Genomic DNA, 14,522 nt, shown 5'->3' with positions numbered 1-14,522 from the left:
TCAGTGTGTCATCAACCTCCCCGTCTTCGTCCTCTCCCAAGCGGCCAAAGGGTAATGATCTGTCACCGCGTTCGTAATACGCTGTGGTATGGTTGATGCAATGTTCGATTTGGCAAGAAGAGTGAGGATCCGTCTGCGATAGGCAGCAGGAAGCCGAGAGAGAGCCTCAAACAGTTTCTTCATCAAGTCTTCATATTCGCGAGAGCCTGGAGTTCTTTTGATAATCTCCTCTGCTAGAGATGCAACTCTAGTGTCTGGGCTGGAGAGGGTGTATGGAGCGGAGAAGCGCTTCTCTTCATCGGTAAAGGCAACGCTGGCCAGAAATGAATCAGCTTTAGTCTCTAGCTGTGATATGCTTTGGAAGATCTTATCAGTTCCAGGACCTTCAACAAAGAAGATGTTCCTTTTTTCTTCAGGGAAAGTTGGGTTTGTGGTGTAGGGGATCTCGACAATAAGGGGCCTCGACATCATTATACCTCCTGCCATCTCGGTGCGTCATCGATCTCCTCGCCTCGCTCTCCCAAGCAACCAAAGAGTGTTCATCTAGGATGTAAGGGGCCTCGGACGTGGGGTCGTTCAGTATCTCTTGAATAAGAGGATCGAAAAGAATGGGGGTTTTTTTAAGCTCTCGGTCGGGGGAAATAGCGCTGCCATCAACAACAAGATGGGAGTCTCAGACAATGTCGACAACTTTGCAGGGTCTGGGACCGGATCACCAACTTGGATGCAACACCATCATCTCCTCAAAGGCAAGGGTTTGTCGAGCTGCCACTTCCCGCTGCAGACTCAAAGGCAATTGACTGGCAGTGATGGCAATATTGTCTGCACAAACATGCGAGTACTTTGTATCATAGCCACATCCGCAATGCTAGAGTCCGCACTGGCAGAGTAGCGCGTGCTTGTCGGGTCGGTGCTCAGGGCGCGTTGCTGTAAGAACTTCTAGAATATGGCCATGTAGCCTACTGGCGCACATCTGAATTCCACTGGTCGGGAGCAACAACACCTCGGAGCAGCACGGCACGAGACCTTCTGCCTCGTCATATGTCAACTTCTCAACTGGCATGAAGAGCGGAGACTTCTCAACATGACCAAGTCGTAGAAATACCGCTTTACATCGACCTAGCCAATAGTTGCGGCTTCTCTCGGGGAGCAGTTTACACGCAATATTAAGTAAGTCTCGGTCTCGAGATGCTATGTCCATAACATCGTAGGCGGCGAGGAATTCGGGCTGCTTCCCATCTGCGGCTCGATAGTGGAGGCCGTTGCTAAAGATTTGCAGGGGGCGCAGTCGCGTAGGATCGTGTTCGTTATTGTACCACTCGTGGAACTAGTCAAGCAAGAGGCCATCGTGAGGCTGCATTATGACGGGTTTGGTCGTTGCTTCTTCCCTTTCATAGTAGTTTTGGGCGATGAGCTTTTGATATTATTGTTAACGACTAGCTAGCTGCTGTTGGGTTTGGCAGCGGCTTGCATTAGTGCAGTAGGTTTCTTAGGAGTGAAGTCGTGAAGCTCGTCATGGGGCGAATGATCTGACGATACGGTTGGCATCTCCTTGGATGTTTCCGGAATAGGGCTGCTATCTGTAGGGCTGTCGTCAAAACTTGGATGTTTCTGGAATAGGGCTGCTATCTGTCGGGCTATCGTCAAAATTCCAGATATCTTTGGATTCATTGGCTCCTACCAAAGAGGAGCTGCGATGAATGGTGGATGCAGTTTCGGAAAAGTCGACTGCCTTCATTGGGATGAAGGATTGGTCGTCTTGCTCTGTAGATGCCAAAGGGATTGGACGAACATCAGGGGGATCTCGACAGCAAGGGGCCTCGGCATCAATATACCTCCTGCCACCTCGGTGCGTCATCAATCACCCCATGCCCGCCCAAACCCGTGGAACAGGGCTGCTATCTGATGGGCTATCGTCAAAATTCCAGATGTCCTTGGGTTCATTAGCTCCTTCGAAAGAGGGGCTGCGAGAACTGTTGATGCAGTTTCAGAAAAGTCGACTTTTTTCATCGGAGTACGCGATTGGTCGTCTTGTTCTGTAGACACCAAAGGTATCGTATCTGGAAGCTGGTTCTTCTGTGAAGTCGGGCTCGAAAAGGGAGCCAAAGATTCTTCGAAAGGGTTTAGGCGAGCATCAAGGAGGAATCTCGACAGCAAGGGGCCTCGGCATCAATATACCTCCTGCCACCTCGGTGCGTCATCAATCTCCCCGTGCCCGCCCAAACCCTTTGGTAGCGGCTTGTGTTGGTACAGCAGCTTTCTTGGGAGTGAACTCATAAAGCTCGTCAGCAGGCAAATGATCCGACGATACGATGGGTATCTCCTTGGATGTTTCCGGGACAGGAGGGTCTCAACAGCAAGGGGCCTCGGCATCATTATACCTCCTGCCACCTCGATGCGTCATCAAACTCCCCGTGCCTGTCCACATCCGCGGGAGATTCCCAGAGCATAGTTCCTATCCGCGTCCGGAGGCCCGTAGGGGATCTCGGCAGCAAGGTAGCCTCGGCATCACTATACCTCCTGCCACCTTGGTGCGTCATCAATCGCCCATGCCTGCCCAAAGATGTTCTGGTTGTGTCGAGGGGCTCTTGATGGGGTTTTTGGCTCTCGGCCACTGCTTCTTCACCGTTGGTTGTAAAGCGGCTTTAGATGAACAGCCCTTGGTATTATCGATGACCATTGGCTGGTTGTCATTTGTCTCTGGACCGTAGGGAGATCTGGTCGTAGGAGAGGTCTTGAAGGGAAGACCTGGGGAAAAGCTATCTGTATGATTATTATTGGAGATGTCGTCGATGGTGATGGTGGTGCTGACATGTGTGGTGTGATATGCGTTGTGGCCCTTGGTGACAGACTAGAGCTCGTCAGTGACGGGGTTGTAGACGACGCCTACTGTGGGCTCTCTGCGTACGACGAGGGCGATAGAGGCGGTGGCGTCCGGGGAGCCGTGCACAAAGTTGCATATGCCGTTAATGGGGCCGACGATGAAATTGGGTGGTTGGTGATAGTCTGGCCGGGAAGACCAGGTGAGCGGGCTTCGGGACTGGCCCGTCAGGGAAGTGGTCGGGGCCGCAGAGGGTGACAAGGCCGTCGCCGAGGGGTGCATACGGTCGTATAAGGGGGATGACCATGGGGTACTGGGCTTCTTGTTGCCGGCTTCGTTCGGGATTCGGTTGATATGGATTTGGGGGACAAATATGAGGGAGGGGTTTCTGTTGATGTTATTGACGGGGATAGTGGTAAGGTGCCATATCTCCGCGACGACGATGGTCGGATTTTACGGGACGTCGTTGGCATGCCGGTGCTCAGTTAAAGAAGATGATAAAGAGGAAGAAGACGAGGAGGAGGAGGAGGATGATAGCGAGGATGACGATGACAGTAATGGCGGAGATGAAGATGAGGGGGGGTCTGGCTGCAGGAGTTTTGGAGGAGGCAATAGTACTGGGTGCACTATCGGCGGCGGCAACACAAAGGGCTGAAAGTAGCCTGAACAGGCACAAAGACCAGCGTGATTTTGGGGCGCTTCGCCAGTCTCTCCTCATGGTCTCGTTGCTTACATCGCCGCGCGAAGAGAGTTTTGATGTGTCTGGCAGAGCGCTCCAGGATCTCGACAGCAAGGAGTCTCAGCGTCAATACACTTCCTGCCACACTCGGTGCGTGATCAATCTCCTAGTGCCCGTGATATGACAAGGTTTCTGGTCGGTAGGCTTCGCGGAAGTATAGGGCAAGGAAAACGTCGAAAAGGAAGCCAGTAAGGCCCTCGACATTGTCGTTAATAAGGAACACAGCAATTCGCTTAGCCTAATTGTAATAGTTAGATGTGCTGTTCTATTAAGGTAGTCGATATTGCAGGTACTTACATATTTGATATCGGGGCAAGGAGAAATGGTAATTATATCGCCGTGCTTTACTCGGGGCTTGTGACGGACAACTCGGTTGATTCTAGCACTTCCCTCACTAAGTTCCTCGTCGGTAAGGACGATGAGCATTGTCTCCTTTCTCTTTTTGCCTCGTACGAGGACGGTATCACCGCAAAAGCACTATAGAGCGTCTATGGTAGCCTTAGATAGGGCAATGATGCTGTTGTCATCGTTGACGGCATCGGTAACCTTGGATCTGCGTTAGTATGTGATTTCGTGTTGTTCGTTTCGTACAGCTCTTCCATGTCGGCTTCCATGGAGGACAAGAGGACGGCAAAGTTTGAGATTTGGGAGGTCATCTCTTGTTGGGCTTCAGCCAGTTTGTCAGGCCGCGCGTAGAGGATTTTGACAGCAAGGCAGCCTCGGTAGGAATATGCCTCCTGTCGCACTCAGTGCGTCATTGATCCCCTCATGCCCTGCCAAACAGCCTACAAATGAGAAATGTTTGGCTTGTTAGGCCATCCGTCTCGCGTGGCCTATATCAGTCATGGCATGAGAATCCTGTCTCTGGCGGGGCAGCGTCTTCTTACCCTTGTTCGCAGTCTGCTGAATCGGGTCGGATTTCACCGCATTCTGAAATCAAAATCTCTGCTTCCGCAGCTTCCATCCTCGTGCCAGGGCCGACCCGCAATAGATTCCGCCGACAGTATGGGAAGGTGAAACATGGAAAGATATCCTGTCTCCGTGCAACTTGTCGGCCGACTGTTAGGTGAGGAACATTTGTTAGCAATAACGAAGAAGTGTGATGATGTCTTGCGAGCTTAGTACCTCAACAGACGCTTGCGTAACTCGCGTTGGATGATTCCTCACCTGGACAACTGGCAAATGATGCCACAACTCAGAAGATCTCGACCCTGGCAAGCGTTGGGTGTATAGTCAGGTGTTAAGGGAGAAGGTTTGGGGAAGATGAAAATAAGACAAGCTCCAAAGAGTGAGGTCAATCCGATGAGCAAAGGCGACGAAATGTCAACGATGTTGACTGGTCTGTGCCTCGGTAGACATGGTCCTGTGTTCACAACTGTCACCGACATTTTCATAGTCGAAGCCTCCATGGAGTGACTCACCAAGGCGAGCATTGAAGCATGCATGTGAAGCAACTTGAAATGGAGTATGGCATCTATTTCAAATCGTCAGATGGCCAGATCAACACAAGCAACTCAACAGCATGGGAGGCCAACTGACCGAGAAATACCAGGAGTTGAGCTCTCAAAGTGAGAGTATGAGGCTTCAACAGACAGTGTCTGTCAAACCTTGACCGCAGTTTGTGATGGGCAGCAGATTTCCTCGCTCAATGGTTAGTATGGACACCAGTACTGATAGAGAAGAGGAGGGAAGGGAAAAGAAAGACATACCGTCTCCGCCACCCAACATCATCCGGCAGCTTCCATGGGCTGCGGTGAGTTCAAGGCTTCTGTTGGTTTTCCTAGCTCGCCAGAGGCCAGAGAAAGATGCTTGAAGGGGGAAAACTGTTTGAAGAGAGAAGCCACTTGAAGAGAGAGAAGAGGAGAGAGGAAGAGGAGAGAAGAACATGACGAGAACAAAAAGAAAAGGTCTAGAGAAGACACGAAGTTTGTTAAAAGCTAGAGAAGACTGCTTGGAGTGAGAGAAGACGACGGGGGAAGAAGAGATCCAGAGGAGACGACAACCTCGCCAGAGGCCAGAGACTGCTTGAAGAGAGAAAGGTGTTAGAAGAGAAAAGAAGGGCTTCAGAGAAGATGAGAAACTCACGAGGGGCCAGAGAAAACTACTCGAAGAGAGAAGTTGATGATGATGAGAGGAGAAAGTTCCAGAGAAGATGAGAAAGTCAGAGTATATGCTCGAGGGAGAGAAGGGGGGAGGGAAACAGGCCGCGCGTCCCCTTCGCCAACTGACCTACCTTCTGGAGAGTCAAACGTTTGGAAAGTGCACCTTGACATCAGACGAACTCGTCATTCACTGGCAAACGGGGAGGTTGCCCCAGGCATCCGTGCAGCCTCCTCCTCGTATTCTTATTTATTGCTCGCCCATTCGCCGGCTCTTCGCGTATTGATACAACTGAGCAAGTTTTTGAGGGTAAGGAGCGGTGGAATAATTTCTTTTGGAGGGAAAGTGGATTGATTTTGCTGAGTGTGTATCTACTACGGATCCTTGGCGTGCGATTCCTTATGTTAGGGAAGGTTGTAGGAGTGGATTGAAGTTGAAGTATCATGACTAGATTGGTCTTGTCTTGTACAGTGGTGTTGTGATATCAATGATACTCGATGGTATGCTCTCAGTAGATGAGTAGAGTGGTAGAGAGCAGCAGTTCTGGTGGTGTGTGGGAAGAGATGGTATAGGTGTTTGATCTGGAGCGCATATCGACATTTTGAAATGATTTACTGCCAATAGTAGATTACTTCCATCCGCATAAAAGCAACTTGAGAAGTTCTGTGGCCATGGTATCACCGTATTCGCAGCCCTGCCTCTGGGTGTGCTTGATTTGTCACTGTTCGTCTTGCTACAGTTGGCGGATAGCATCAACGGTCGTTGTATGGACAAGTGATACATGGTGAAATGCAGAAACGAGCCACCAGTATGTTTGCATTTGCCTTTTTTTAATTCTCGGTAATAATCATACTGGGGGAAACGAGATGTTGCATTTTTTTTTTTTTTTTAATTTTTTTTTTGGTTGATGTATTACATTAAAAGCGCTATGTCTTTGATTTCATATTTTTGTGCCCGAAGTCTCACGATCTCCATTTGGCACAGGCGTAATATGCCTCGAAGCCGGGAAAGCATGAAAAGCTACACCACTAAACCCCAAATACCCTTTTTCACTACTAATGTGATTTGCAGTAATATTTGTTCCATGTCTTGGCGTCTCGAGTTGCCATTTCGATGGCCGCAACAGCAAGGCTGTAGGGTATGTATGATACATGCACACAGCCCCCCACCAACCGATCGTTACAGCGTTTACACGAGCCATTGTAATTTGTCAAGTGAATGTGCACGCATTGAAGAGAGTGTTCGCGCTCGGTACAGTGAACAGTAAGTCAACTAAATACACCGTATGTGTTTAGCTTGGATATATTGGATACTTACCTGGTAGTAGCTAGTTGTGAACAGGTGACTTACGATTTACCAATATTAGGACCCCAGCGACCCATTCACTACTGCTAGGTGGATGGTGTCGCCTTGATGATAAACCATTCGACTGGGTGTCAATATACACCTAGAGCCTGGGGACTTCTAACATGGGAGCCGCATCTACTATATACCTACTAGGTGCCTATACTACCTACTTACCGACCTATAGATGCTGGTTCGCCACATCTGGGATATTAAAGCCGTTCAGCAATTCGCTTCGCAAATCCTACGAGGAAAAAACGCGTGCTCCAACACCCATGCAACAGATACCCTGGCGCCTAAATCAATATCAGCGCCGAACTTGGATGTGGCTGTGCAAATGATGCAGCTGTCAACGTTGCTGGCTCAGCCTTGCCTGACACACAATCGGTATGCCTATTTCCTTGTACTTTTCTTTATCGCCTCGGAGTCTTCTTCCCAATCCTTAGAATTGCTACCGACCGCCTTCTAAGATCCGAATATTCATCAGAAAAATGGACAGCAATAGCTCTAGATCGCGCAAGAGAACTCGGCCCAACGATAATGATGGCGTTTCATTGGCGCAAGCTTTCAAACGACCAAGGATCGAAGAAAGCCCCGTCAAATTACAAAATGAGAGCTACACAATCGCCTGGATTTGCGCCCTCCCCATTGAAATGGCCGCTGCCAATGCAATGCTCGACGGAGTTCATCCAAGCTTGCCGTCAAATGCCAAGGACTCCAACTCTTACATATTGGGGAATATTGGTCGGCACAATATTGTAGTGGCATGTCTCCCGGCAGACCACTATGGCACAAACTCTGCAGCAGTCGTGGCCAACAACTTGATTCGCACCTTTCCATCTATTCGCAACGGATTGATGGTAGGAATCGGCGGTGGAGTGCCTGGCAGTGTCGATATGCGCCTTGGTGATATCGTCGTTGGCTACAATGTGATCCAGCACGACCTTGGTAAAATGATCCAAGGCTCTCGAGTCTGTCGAACCGGAACACCGAAAAGCCCTCCTTCCAGTCTCTTGGCTGCTGTATCGAAACTGAGGGCAATTCACGAGTCAAGGCCGAGCAGAGTACCAAGTTTCCTCCAAGAAATGATCATGAAGCATCCGAAAATGACCAGATATACTTATCCATGGTCGTCACAGGACAGGCTCTTTCGCGCTACCTACTCTCACAGCCTAGGACTGGCCACTTGCGATAGTTGTGATACTTCCATGTTGATATACCGTCCTCTTCGAATGGATAATCACCCAGTCATTCACTACGGCAATGTTGCCTCTGGCAACCAAGTGATGAAAGATGCCATCTCTCGAGATGAAATCGCCCAGGAGCTAAATGTCATATGCTTTGAAATGGAAGCAGCTGGCATAGTTGATACTTTGCCATGCCTGGTAATCCGAGGAATCTGTGACTACTCAGATTCCCATAAGAATAAGCAATGGCAAGAGTACGCAGCAGCAACTGCGGCGGCATATGTAAAAGAACTATTGATCGAAGCTGTACCGGAGCCTGTGGTAGAGCCACGCTTGAAGTCAAGTGACTCATATTCAGCCGGTAAAACGAACTCCTTTGTGTGCACTTGGCAACCTCCACTGACTAGGGATGTATAGAACTTGAAACAGCTCTCGCCCCATGGCAGGTATCAAGTTCACAATGGACAATACCTCAGCTACAACAATCAATACCCATCTTGTTCCAACAACAACTCTGCCAGCAATTGCCACTCAGTCCAGTCCTTGTGATCGATTCTAGGGGTTGCTATTTACCCTTTTACCTAGAAACCATTGACTCAAAAGAGGTATTTTGTCTCTCTAGGAATCTACTCCTGTAATATACTCATCTCTATTTTAGCTTTTTGTCGAGATTCTCAGACATAGATTTAAGGATTTAGGAACGAACAAGATAGAACGGGGCGAATGGACTCTCGAGTATCAGCAAAACGGACAATGCCTTGATCTTTCCAAAGATTGGCAATCTGTTATAAAGGTCATCTACTCAGGCTCTCTATTACTTGCGAACTGCTGACCTAGCTTAATAGCCAAATCAAATCCTCAATATGAGAATGATATTCCGAAGGCAAAACCATAGCTCCACGAAATGCCCATCCTGTGGCTTTATGAATCCTGGCCTCCAATCTGATGAAGTTCAATGGTATGGTATTGGTGGCTTAAGCATCACATTCTTTTTATTGGCCTTTTGAACCCACATATTCACGATTGATCGAATACTAACACACATGATACAAAAGTCGTAGATGCTCGTTGAATTTCAGGCGAATCGAAGAGATTCAGGATATCCGTATCAGCAGCGACTCATCCAACGCTCAAACGGACCTAGTAGAGGTTTCGGCAGCTCGATTTCAAAGACCCCGGCCACCGAAGCCTCAGAATCCAGAAGAGGATATTTGCCGATATAAGCAAGTTCAATTAGTGGATGTTGACTTCAAGATTGGCCTGTCTACAGTAGACCAACTAGTTATGAAGACAGCGCTGAAACTGAACTCGGGAGATTTATCAGATATTGAGTATCTGGCAGAAAGGCTTGCTCTTGCCTATGGCCTCTCTGAGGCAGACAGCCTCGCTCTATCTCAGAAGATTGATGTGCAGCATGCTCATATTCGCTCCCTCCAACGGCACCTATTGGACTCGGATTCGGTTTCTGGATCGAAGGGCAAGCAGACGGCTGAAGTCGATCAACTCTACGACACTATCTCCATTGTAGGACAGCGGCGGTCCTCTCCTGATCCGCACCAGGGTGCAGTATTATATACACCGACTACACTGCACGAGGTCGATCAAGGCTTTGACGCGTCGTATGCCTCAGAAGTCGCCGACTTTGTGCTTTTCCCAACGACTGTGGACAAGAGATTCCAGCCCCTGTTTACCGAGATGCCAGGCGCGAGCTTTGACTTCTCTGAAACCACGCAGCCGGATATCTTCCAACCAATAGGTTGGAGCGACGTTGACATCTAAAAAGCATGAAAATCTTCTTGAAAAATATCATCAACTCTCCTTGAGACTATGAAAGGGAGCCCCCAATGAGGTCGAATTTTATTGATTTCATCTCCATGTTTGGTCACTTTGTTGGTGAAGATCTAGAAGAAGATGATCGAGTCCTCTATCCCAATGAATATTTCCCCTCGCATACGTAGGAGTCCGGTATTTTACTGAACGAAGAGGTGCCAGAGCAGTCATCTTGGAGCCTAAAAAGGCATTATCGGTAAGCTTCTACCAGCAAACTTGGATTTATGTCTTTCTCTGTCTCTCGCTGTCTATTGTGCTTTTTCGTCCGCCCTCTCTCTCTAAGCATTCTTCTGTTGCGCGCCCCACCACTACCGAGCCTCATTCTTTTCAATATACACTACAGATTTGTGAACTGATAGGTAACTAGTCAATGGAATGCCGTATTTTGTAGGCCCGCCAACACTGAGCCTAACCCTGTTCTCAAAAAGACGTGGCCGTGGACGACAGCGCGCAACCACGTCCTTGGAAAAGAGAGCGCAGAGAAATGTGATGTGACGGCAGTGACCAGAATAGCTATTAACACCACCTTAGCAGGACAACATAATGTCGTTCTTACTTAGTTGGATCGTTAAATGGACAATCTAGATCCAAGTACGAGGTTTCAGATTAACGGGAGTCAGACAAGACACTTCAAGTAAGGCTTCAATGATGTTCATGGATTCGGCAAGGCATAACTCGAAAATGATCCCTATAATGGAACGGGTTGGAAAAGGGCGAAGATACGCACAAATCAACGTTACAGATAGTCACGGTTCGTCAAAAGCAGCTGATGAGAGGCAAAATGAAGCAAACCCGCCGTTGTCAAAGAGCGGCCGCTCGTTAGCGCAGAAGCGGCCGCCACAATCCCGAGGTCCAGGAGATAGGTGTCAGCCATTTATTCTACAATCGGACATCGAAGCATTTAAACGTCAGCTAGCCTCAAACCTTGACCATCCATTCTCGTCAATAACCAAGATATAGGATCATGTTTGGTGGAGATAATCGCGTGGCTGCCCGAATGCCGTGGTTGGGGCTTCACCGGCAGACGGATTCGCCGCAAAAAGGATCGGATAAAAAAGCCGATTAGCTTCCCGAATTCCACTTGCATTGATAGATATCCTTGAGATAGAAAAGGAGGGTTTGGAGTATATATAGGGACTTGTTGATTCAAGAATCATCTCGCATATCCATCTCCAATAGCCACCTCTGCATCATTTGTTAGACAAAACAACTACAGACATCATGGGCGGCATCATAACTCAAATGTGGCCACCAAAGCCAGCCTTTACAGAGCAGAATTTAGGCGATTTATCCGGCAAGGTATCAAACTTTGACGAGATTCTTTGTGTCTACACAATTGCTGATGTATAGCGCAGGTCTACATCGTCACCGGCTCCAATACCGGCGTCGGCAAAGAGCTCGCGCAAATCCTCTACTCTAAAAAAGCAACCGTCTACGTCGCAGCTCGAAGCGAAGCCAAAGCCACTGAAGCCATTCAAGATATTCGCGCCGCCTTTCCCACTTCCACTGGTCGCCTCGAGTTCCTTGCTCTCGACCTCTCAGACTTAAGCGCCGTTGCAAGGTCGGCTAAAGAGTTCATCACGAGGGAGACAAAGCTCGATGTCTTGTTCAATAATGCAGGTGTGATGCATCCGCCTCAAGGATCAAAGACAAAGCAGGGATATGAACTACAGCTGGGAGTGAACAACCTTGGTCATTTGCTGTTCACAGAGCTCCTGACGCCATTGCTCGGTACAACTGCGGCGAGTTACGCTGCAAGTTCCCCCAATACGGTGCGAGTTGTCTGGGTGAGCTCGCTGTACTCAGAAATGGGGTCGCCAAAGGGGGGATTTGATCCCGAGAATATGGGATTTACGAAAAAGGAGCAGAGTACCTATTACAAGTACTCTGTGAGTAAGGCGGGTGTATACTATCAGGCAGCAGAGTATGCGAAGCGATATAAGGACAAGGGAATCATTAGTCTAGTAAGCTGAATAGACTAAATCGGATAAGTATGTACTGACGAGCGACAGGCTGTGAACCCGGGAAACCTCCGCTCTGACCTTCAGAGATATGGCGGGCAGGGATTCCTTCACAAAATAAACCAGAAAGTCATTTTGTTTCCCGCCATCAATGGTGCATACTCTGAGCTATTCTGTGGCCTCTCTCCAGAAGTGACGATAGAGAAGTCGGGAAGTTATGGTAAGAACCCGCCACGTTGAATTTTTGAAGTTGCATAAGCTAATAGTGCTCCAACAACAGCGATACCGTGGGGAAGACTTGCCAAGATTCGGGAAGATATCGAGAAGGGATCGAAAAGTACAAAAGAAGGAGGAACTGGCATGGGAAAGGTTTGGTATGACTGGTGCCTGGAACAGGTTGAACCATTCATGCATTAGTTTGTATTGCCATTTGCTAATCTTGTTTCCCTTTTCTTGTTTCCATTTCCCCTTCTATATCTATAATTAGTTATTAGCTGCTTCGTATACCTCAATTAAAGCAAAATCTCCAATCACGTAGCCATTAATAAACCTTCCAAATGCATGTCAGAAGAATTCGCAATCCACGAATCCAGCTTGTCTGAATCCACGGAGATGCTCATAGTGGCCAACCCAAAGACATCGATATCCTTTGGAGTCGTGGCGTCGAGCAGCCAAGAAGATTCAAACGGCACAGCAAACAAAGGATCCTTTTGCTCGAGCAAGCGCCTCCAAACCGGGGCAGAAGTGGCATCCCATAGCCCCCGCCGAGCTGTGAAATCAATGGTGCCCTCACATGGTGCAGTTCCATCGCGAAAGACATAGTATATGCACCTCATGTAGGCGCTCACTTTCCAGGCGCGGCGCACACTCTCCATCAGGAGCCAGGTCCGCCACAGCTTGACGGTTGCATCGGCGTTTTCTTGACTGATGAGATAATCGCTGCCAAAGGTGTTTTGTACGGTAACGTCGATGTTGACTGAGCTCCACAGCTGACACGTCCATGATTTTAACAAGGGAATATATTTTTCAGCCTGCGCTCGATGACGGATATTGCCGTCAAAGAGGCGAATGAACTGGTAGATGATCAAGGCGAGAACCCTGGCGAGGTGTTGAACAGTTGTGAGAGAACATGAGGGGACAAAGGGGTCAATGAGGAGGTCTTGATGGGCAGAATGCTCTTCCAAGAGTGAATTGGCTTTGTCCTCGATGTGTTGCATTACGACATCCTCGTTCTTGTTGTTCTTGAAACTGTACACTGCCAGAGCGGCATATGCATCTTGAAGACATGGCGGCAGCTTCGAGTCGGCGAACAGAGACTTGTGTATCATGGGGCAATGGCCGCACTCAACCCACTGTTGAAGCCATTTCTTCACACAGAGAATGTACTGCCGCACTGCTGAGCTGCGCACGTAGGGAGGCGGGCTTGGACGATCCTCATGGTAGTGAATGACCCAGTGCTCAGCCTGGAGAAACCAAGCGGGCGAATCCGAAGAATTGGTGGCACCATCACTCCTATGGTAGTTTCCGCCGTTATAACTCTCATCACACTCATCATCGCCACTCTCGAACAAGGCGGAGAACGGAGAGTTGAGTGACGCCTCCGGCTCCGTAACTCCGCTGGGCTTTGACTTAATGCCTCGGCGAGCATAGAGACGAGCCGAAGAGTATCGACATGGGAGCTGTTTGTCCAAGCATCGCTCGCAGGACGGGCGGGTCATGTCGCAGCGGCGCTTTGAACTGGTGCAAGGAATACAGGCTCTTCGCCGCAGTGCGGGAATCCGATCGGGGTTAGAGCTGGAGTCTTTGCTTATTAAAGAATCCATGGCTGCGGATGATTTGTTAGGATGTGACAATGGATGGATGTGCGGAAGATTTCGAAAATTCTCCAGTTGCACAGAGTACACGTACCGTTACGTAGGGGACGGGACTTTGATGAGGCTCAGATGGAGTCGGGAAAGGGGATCCGATGGTTCGACGGTTTATAATCTGCGGAACGTTTGCGGAACTCCGGCTAAAGATGATGCATGGCGTTACGTTCAATGTGAGACCAGCGATCGTCCGCGTAAAGTAAAGATTTGGCGCTGGGATGATTGGTTTAGGACTGAGATCTTGCCGCCTTAGCGATATCGGATTTTAGAGATTATGTTTTGTCAAGGTTTTGATGCTGTTCGCTTGAATGCTACAGCACTGGTTTAGTTTGTCAGCTGAGGATGCGCGGATGTGGTAAATCGCCTGCTTCTCACAATCATGAGGCCTACCATCGGCTGTCTCTGACACATGGATTTAAAATTTTCATTCTTATGCTATTGCTTGTAAACTTTCTTAATTCAACGTTATTTTTCCTGCTATGAGGTTGGTTCGCCCGATCTGTAGAACCGCTGTTCGAGTTTCAAGGTGGCATAACGCGATTCAAAACTCCCGCAAAAGATCCGCCACAGCCTGCCACAACGCATCAACCCCCGGTCAACATGGCCAGGATATCAAATCATAACCAACTACTACTATTCGCAACGACTATTCCGATGGAGCAAACTCCGATG

The 14,522-nt window shown here is 48.8% G+C and overlaps 6 protein-coding genes across 6 annotated transcripts; 2 read left to right on the top strand and 4 right to left on the bottom strand.

Moving 5' to 3' along the window:
* Nucleotides 1–486, bottom strand: V8C40DRAFT_281175 (uncharacterized protein; the record flags this gene model as incomplete). The annotated part of the gene is made up of 1 exon (XM_083221546.1): nt 1–486. The coding sequence occupies one exon, from the start codon at nt 484–486 to the stop codon at nt 1–3; it is 486 nt and encodes a 161-aa protein (XP_083070477.1).
* A 2,053-nt stretch (nt 487–2,539) lies between these two features.
* V8C40DRAFT_281173 (uncharacterized protein) lies at nt 2,540–3,302 on the bottom strand (the record flags this gene model as incomplete). Its single annotated transcript, XM_083221545.1, has 2 exons — nt 2,909–3,302; nt 2,540–2,851 (listed from the first exon to the last, which is right to left on the bottom strand). Exons 1-2 carry the CDS (start codon nt 3,101–3,103, stop codon nt 2,540–2,542), a joined length of 507 nt encoding a protein of 168 aa, XP_083070476.1. The 5' UTR covers nt 3,104–3,302.
* Nucleotides 3,303–3,666: 364 nt separating this feature from the next.
* On the bottom strand, nt 3,667–4,030 carry V8C40DRAFT_281171 (uncharacterized protein; the record flags this gene model as incomplete). Its single annotated transcript, XM_083221544.1, has 2 exons — nt 3,858–4,030; nt 3,667–3,798 (listed from the first exon to the last, which is right to left on the bottom strand). The coding sequence occupies exons 1-2, from the start codon at nt 3,984–3,986 to the stop codon at nt 3,667–3,669; spliced, it is 261 nt and encodes an 86-aa protein (XP_083070475.1). The 5' UTR covers nt 3,987–4,030.
* Nucleotides 4,031–7,370: 3,340 nt separating this feature from the next.
* On the top strand, nt 7,371–10,665 carry V8C40DRAFT_65273 (nucleoside phosphorylase domain-containing protein). Its single transcript, XM_083223238.1, has 6 exons — nt 7,371–8,552; nt 8,609–8,796; nt 8,850–8,984; nt 9,037–9,149; nt 9,247–10,217; nt 10,389–10,665. Exons 1-5 carry the CDS (start codon nt 7,496–7,498, stop codon nt 9,968–9,970), a joined length of 2,217 nt encoding a protein of 738 aa, XP_083070474.1. The 5' UTR covers nt 7,371–7,495; the 3' UTR covers nt 9,971–10,217; nt 10,389–10,665.
* A 577-nt stretch (nt 10,666–11,242) lies between these two features.
* On the top strand, nt 11,243–12,399 carry V8C40DRAFT_276383 (uncharacterized protein; the record flags this gene model as incomplete). Its single annotated transcript, XM_083220831.1, has 4 exons — nt 11,243–11,320; nt 11,377–11,985; nt 12,034–12,202; nt 12,263–12,399. The coding sequence occupies 4 exons, from the start codon at nt 11,243–11,245 to the stop codon at nt 12,397–12,399; spliced, it is 993 nt and encodes a 330-aa protein (XP_083070473.1).
* Nucleotides 12,143–14,129, bottom strand: V8C40DRAFT_251816 (Zn(II)2Cys6 transcription factor domain-containing protein). The gene is made up of 2 exons (XM_083217255.1): nt 13,891–14,129; nt 12,143–13,807 (listed from the first exon to the last, which is right to left on the bottom strand). The coding sequence occupies exon 2, from the start codon at nt 13,803–13,805 to the stop codon at nt 12,513–12,515; it is 1,293 nt and encodes a 430-aa protein (XP_083070472.1). The 5' UTR covers nt 13,806–13,807; nt 13,891–14,129; the 3' UTR covers nt 12,143–12,512.
* Between the last annotated feature and the right edge of the window lie 393 nt (nt 14,130–14,522).

Source organism: Trichoderma camerunense (assembly GCF_050948025.1).
Source record: "Trichoderma camerunense strain CBS 138272 chromosome Unknown V8C40scaffold_15, whole genome shotgun sequence".
NCBI lineage: Eukaryota > Fungi > Ascomycota > Sordariomycetes > Hypocreales > Hypocreaceae > Trichoderma > Trichoderma camerunense.
This window is presented reverse-complemented; position numbering and strand designations above follow the sequence as displayed.

What these genes read in the sequence shown, in the direction of transcription:
- V8C40DRAFT_251816 (XM_083217255.1), bottom strand. Translation starts at nt 13,805, where the DNA reads ATGGATTCTTTAATAAGCAAAGACTCCAGCTCTAACCCCGATCGGATT.
- V8C40DRAFT_65273 (XM_083223238.1), top strand. Translation starts at nt 7,496, where the DNA reads ATGGACAGCAATAGCTCTAGATCGCGCAAGAGAACTCGGCCCAACGAT. An exon ending in AAGTGACTCATATTCAGCCG is followed by an intron (nt 8,553 to 8,608) that starts GTAAAACGAACT and finishes AGGGATGTATAG; the next exon opens with AACTTGAAACAGCTCTCGCC. An exon ending in AAACCATTGACTCAAAAGAG is followed by an intron (nt 8,797 to 8,849) that starts GTATTTTGTCTC and finishes TCTCTATTTTAG; the next exon opens with CTTTTTGTCGAGATTCTCAG.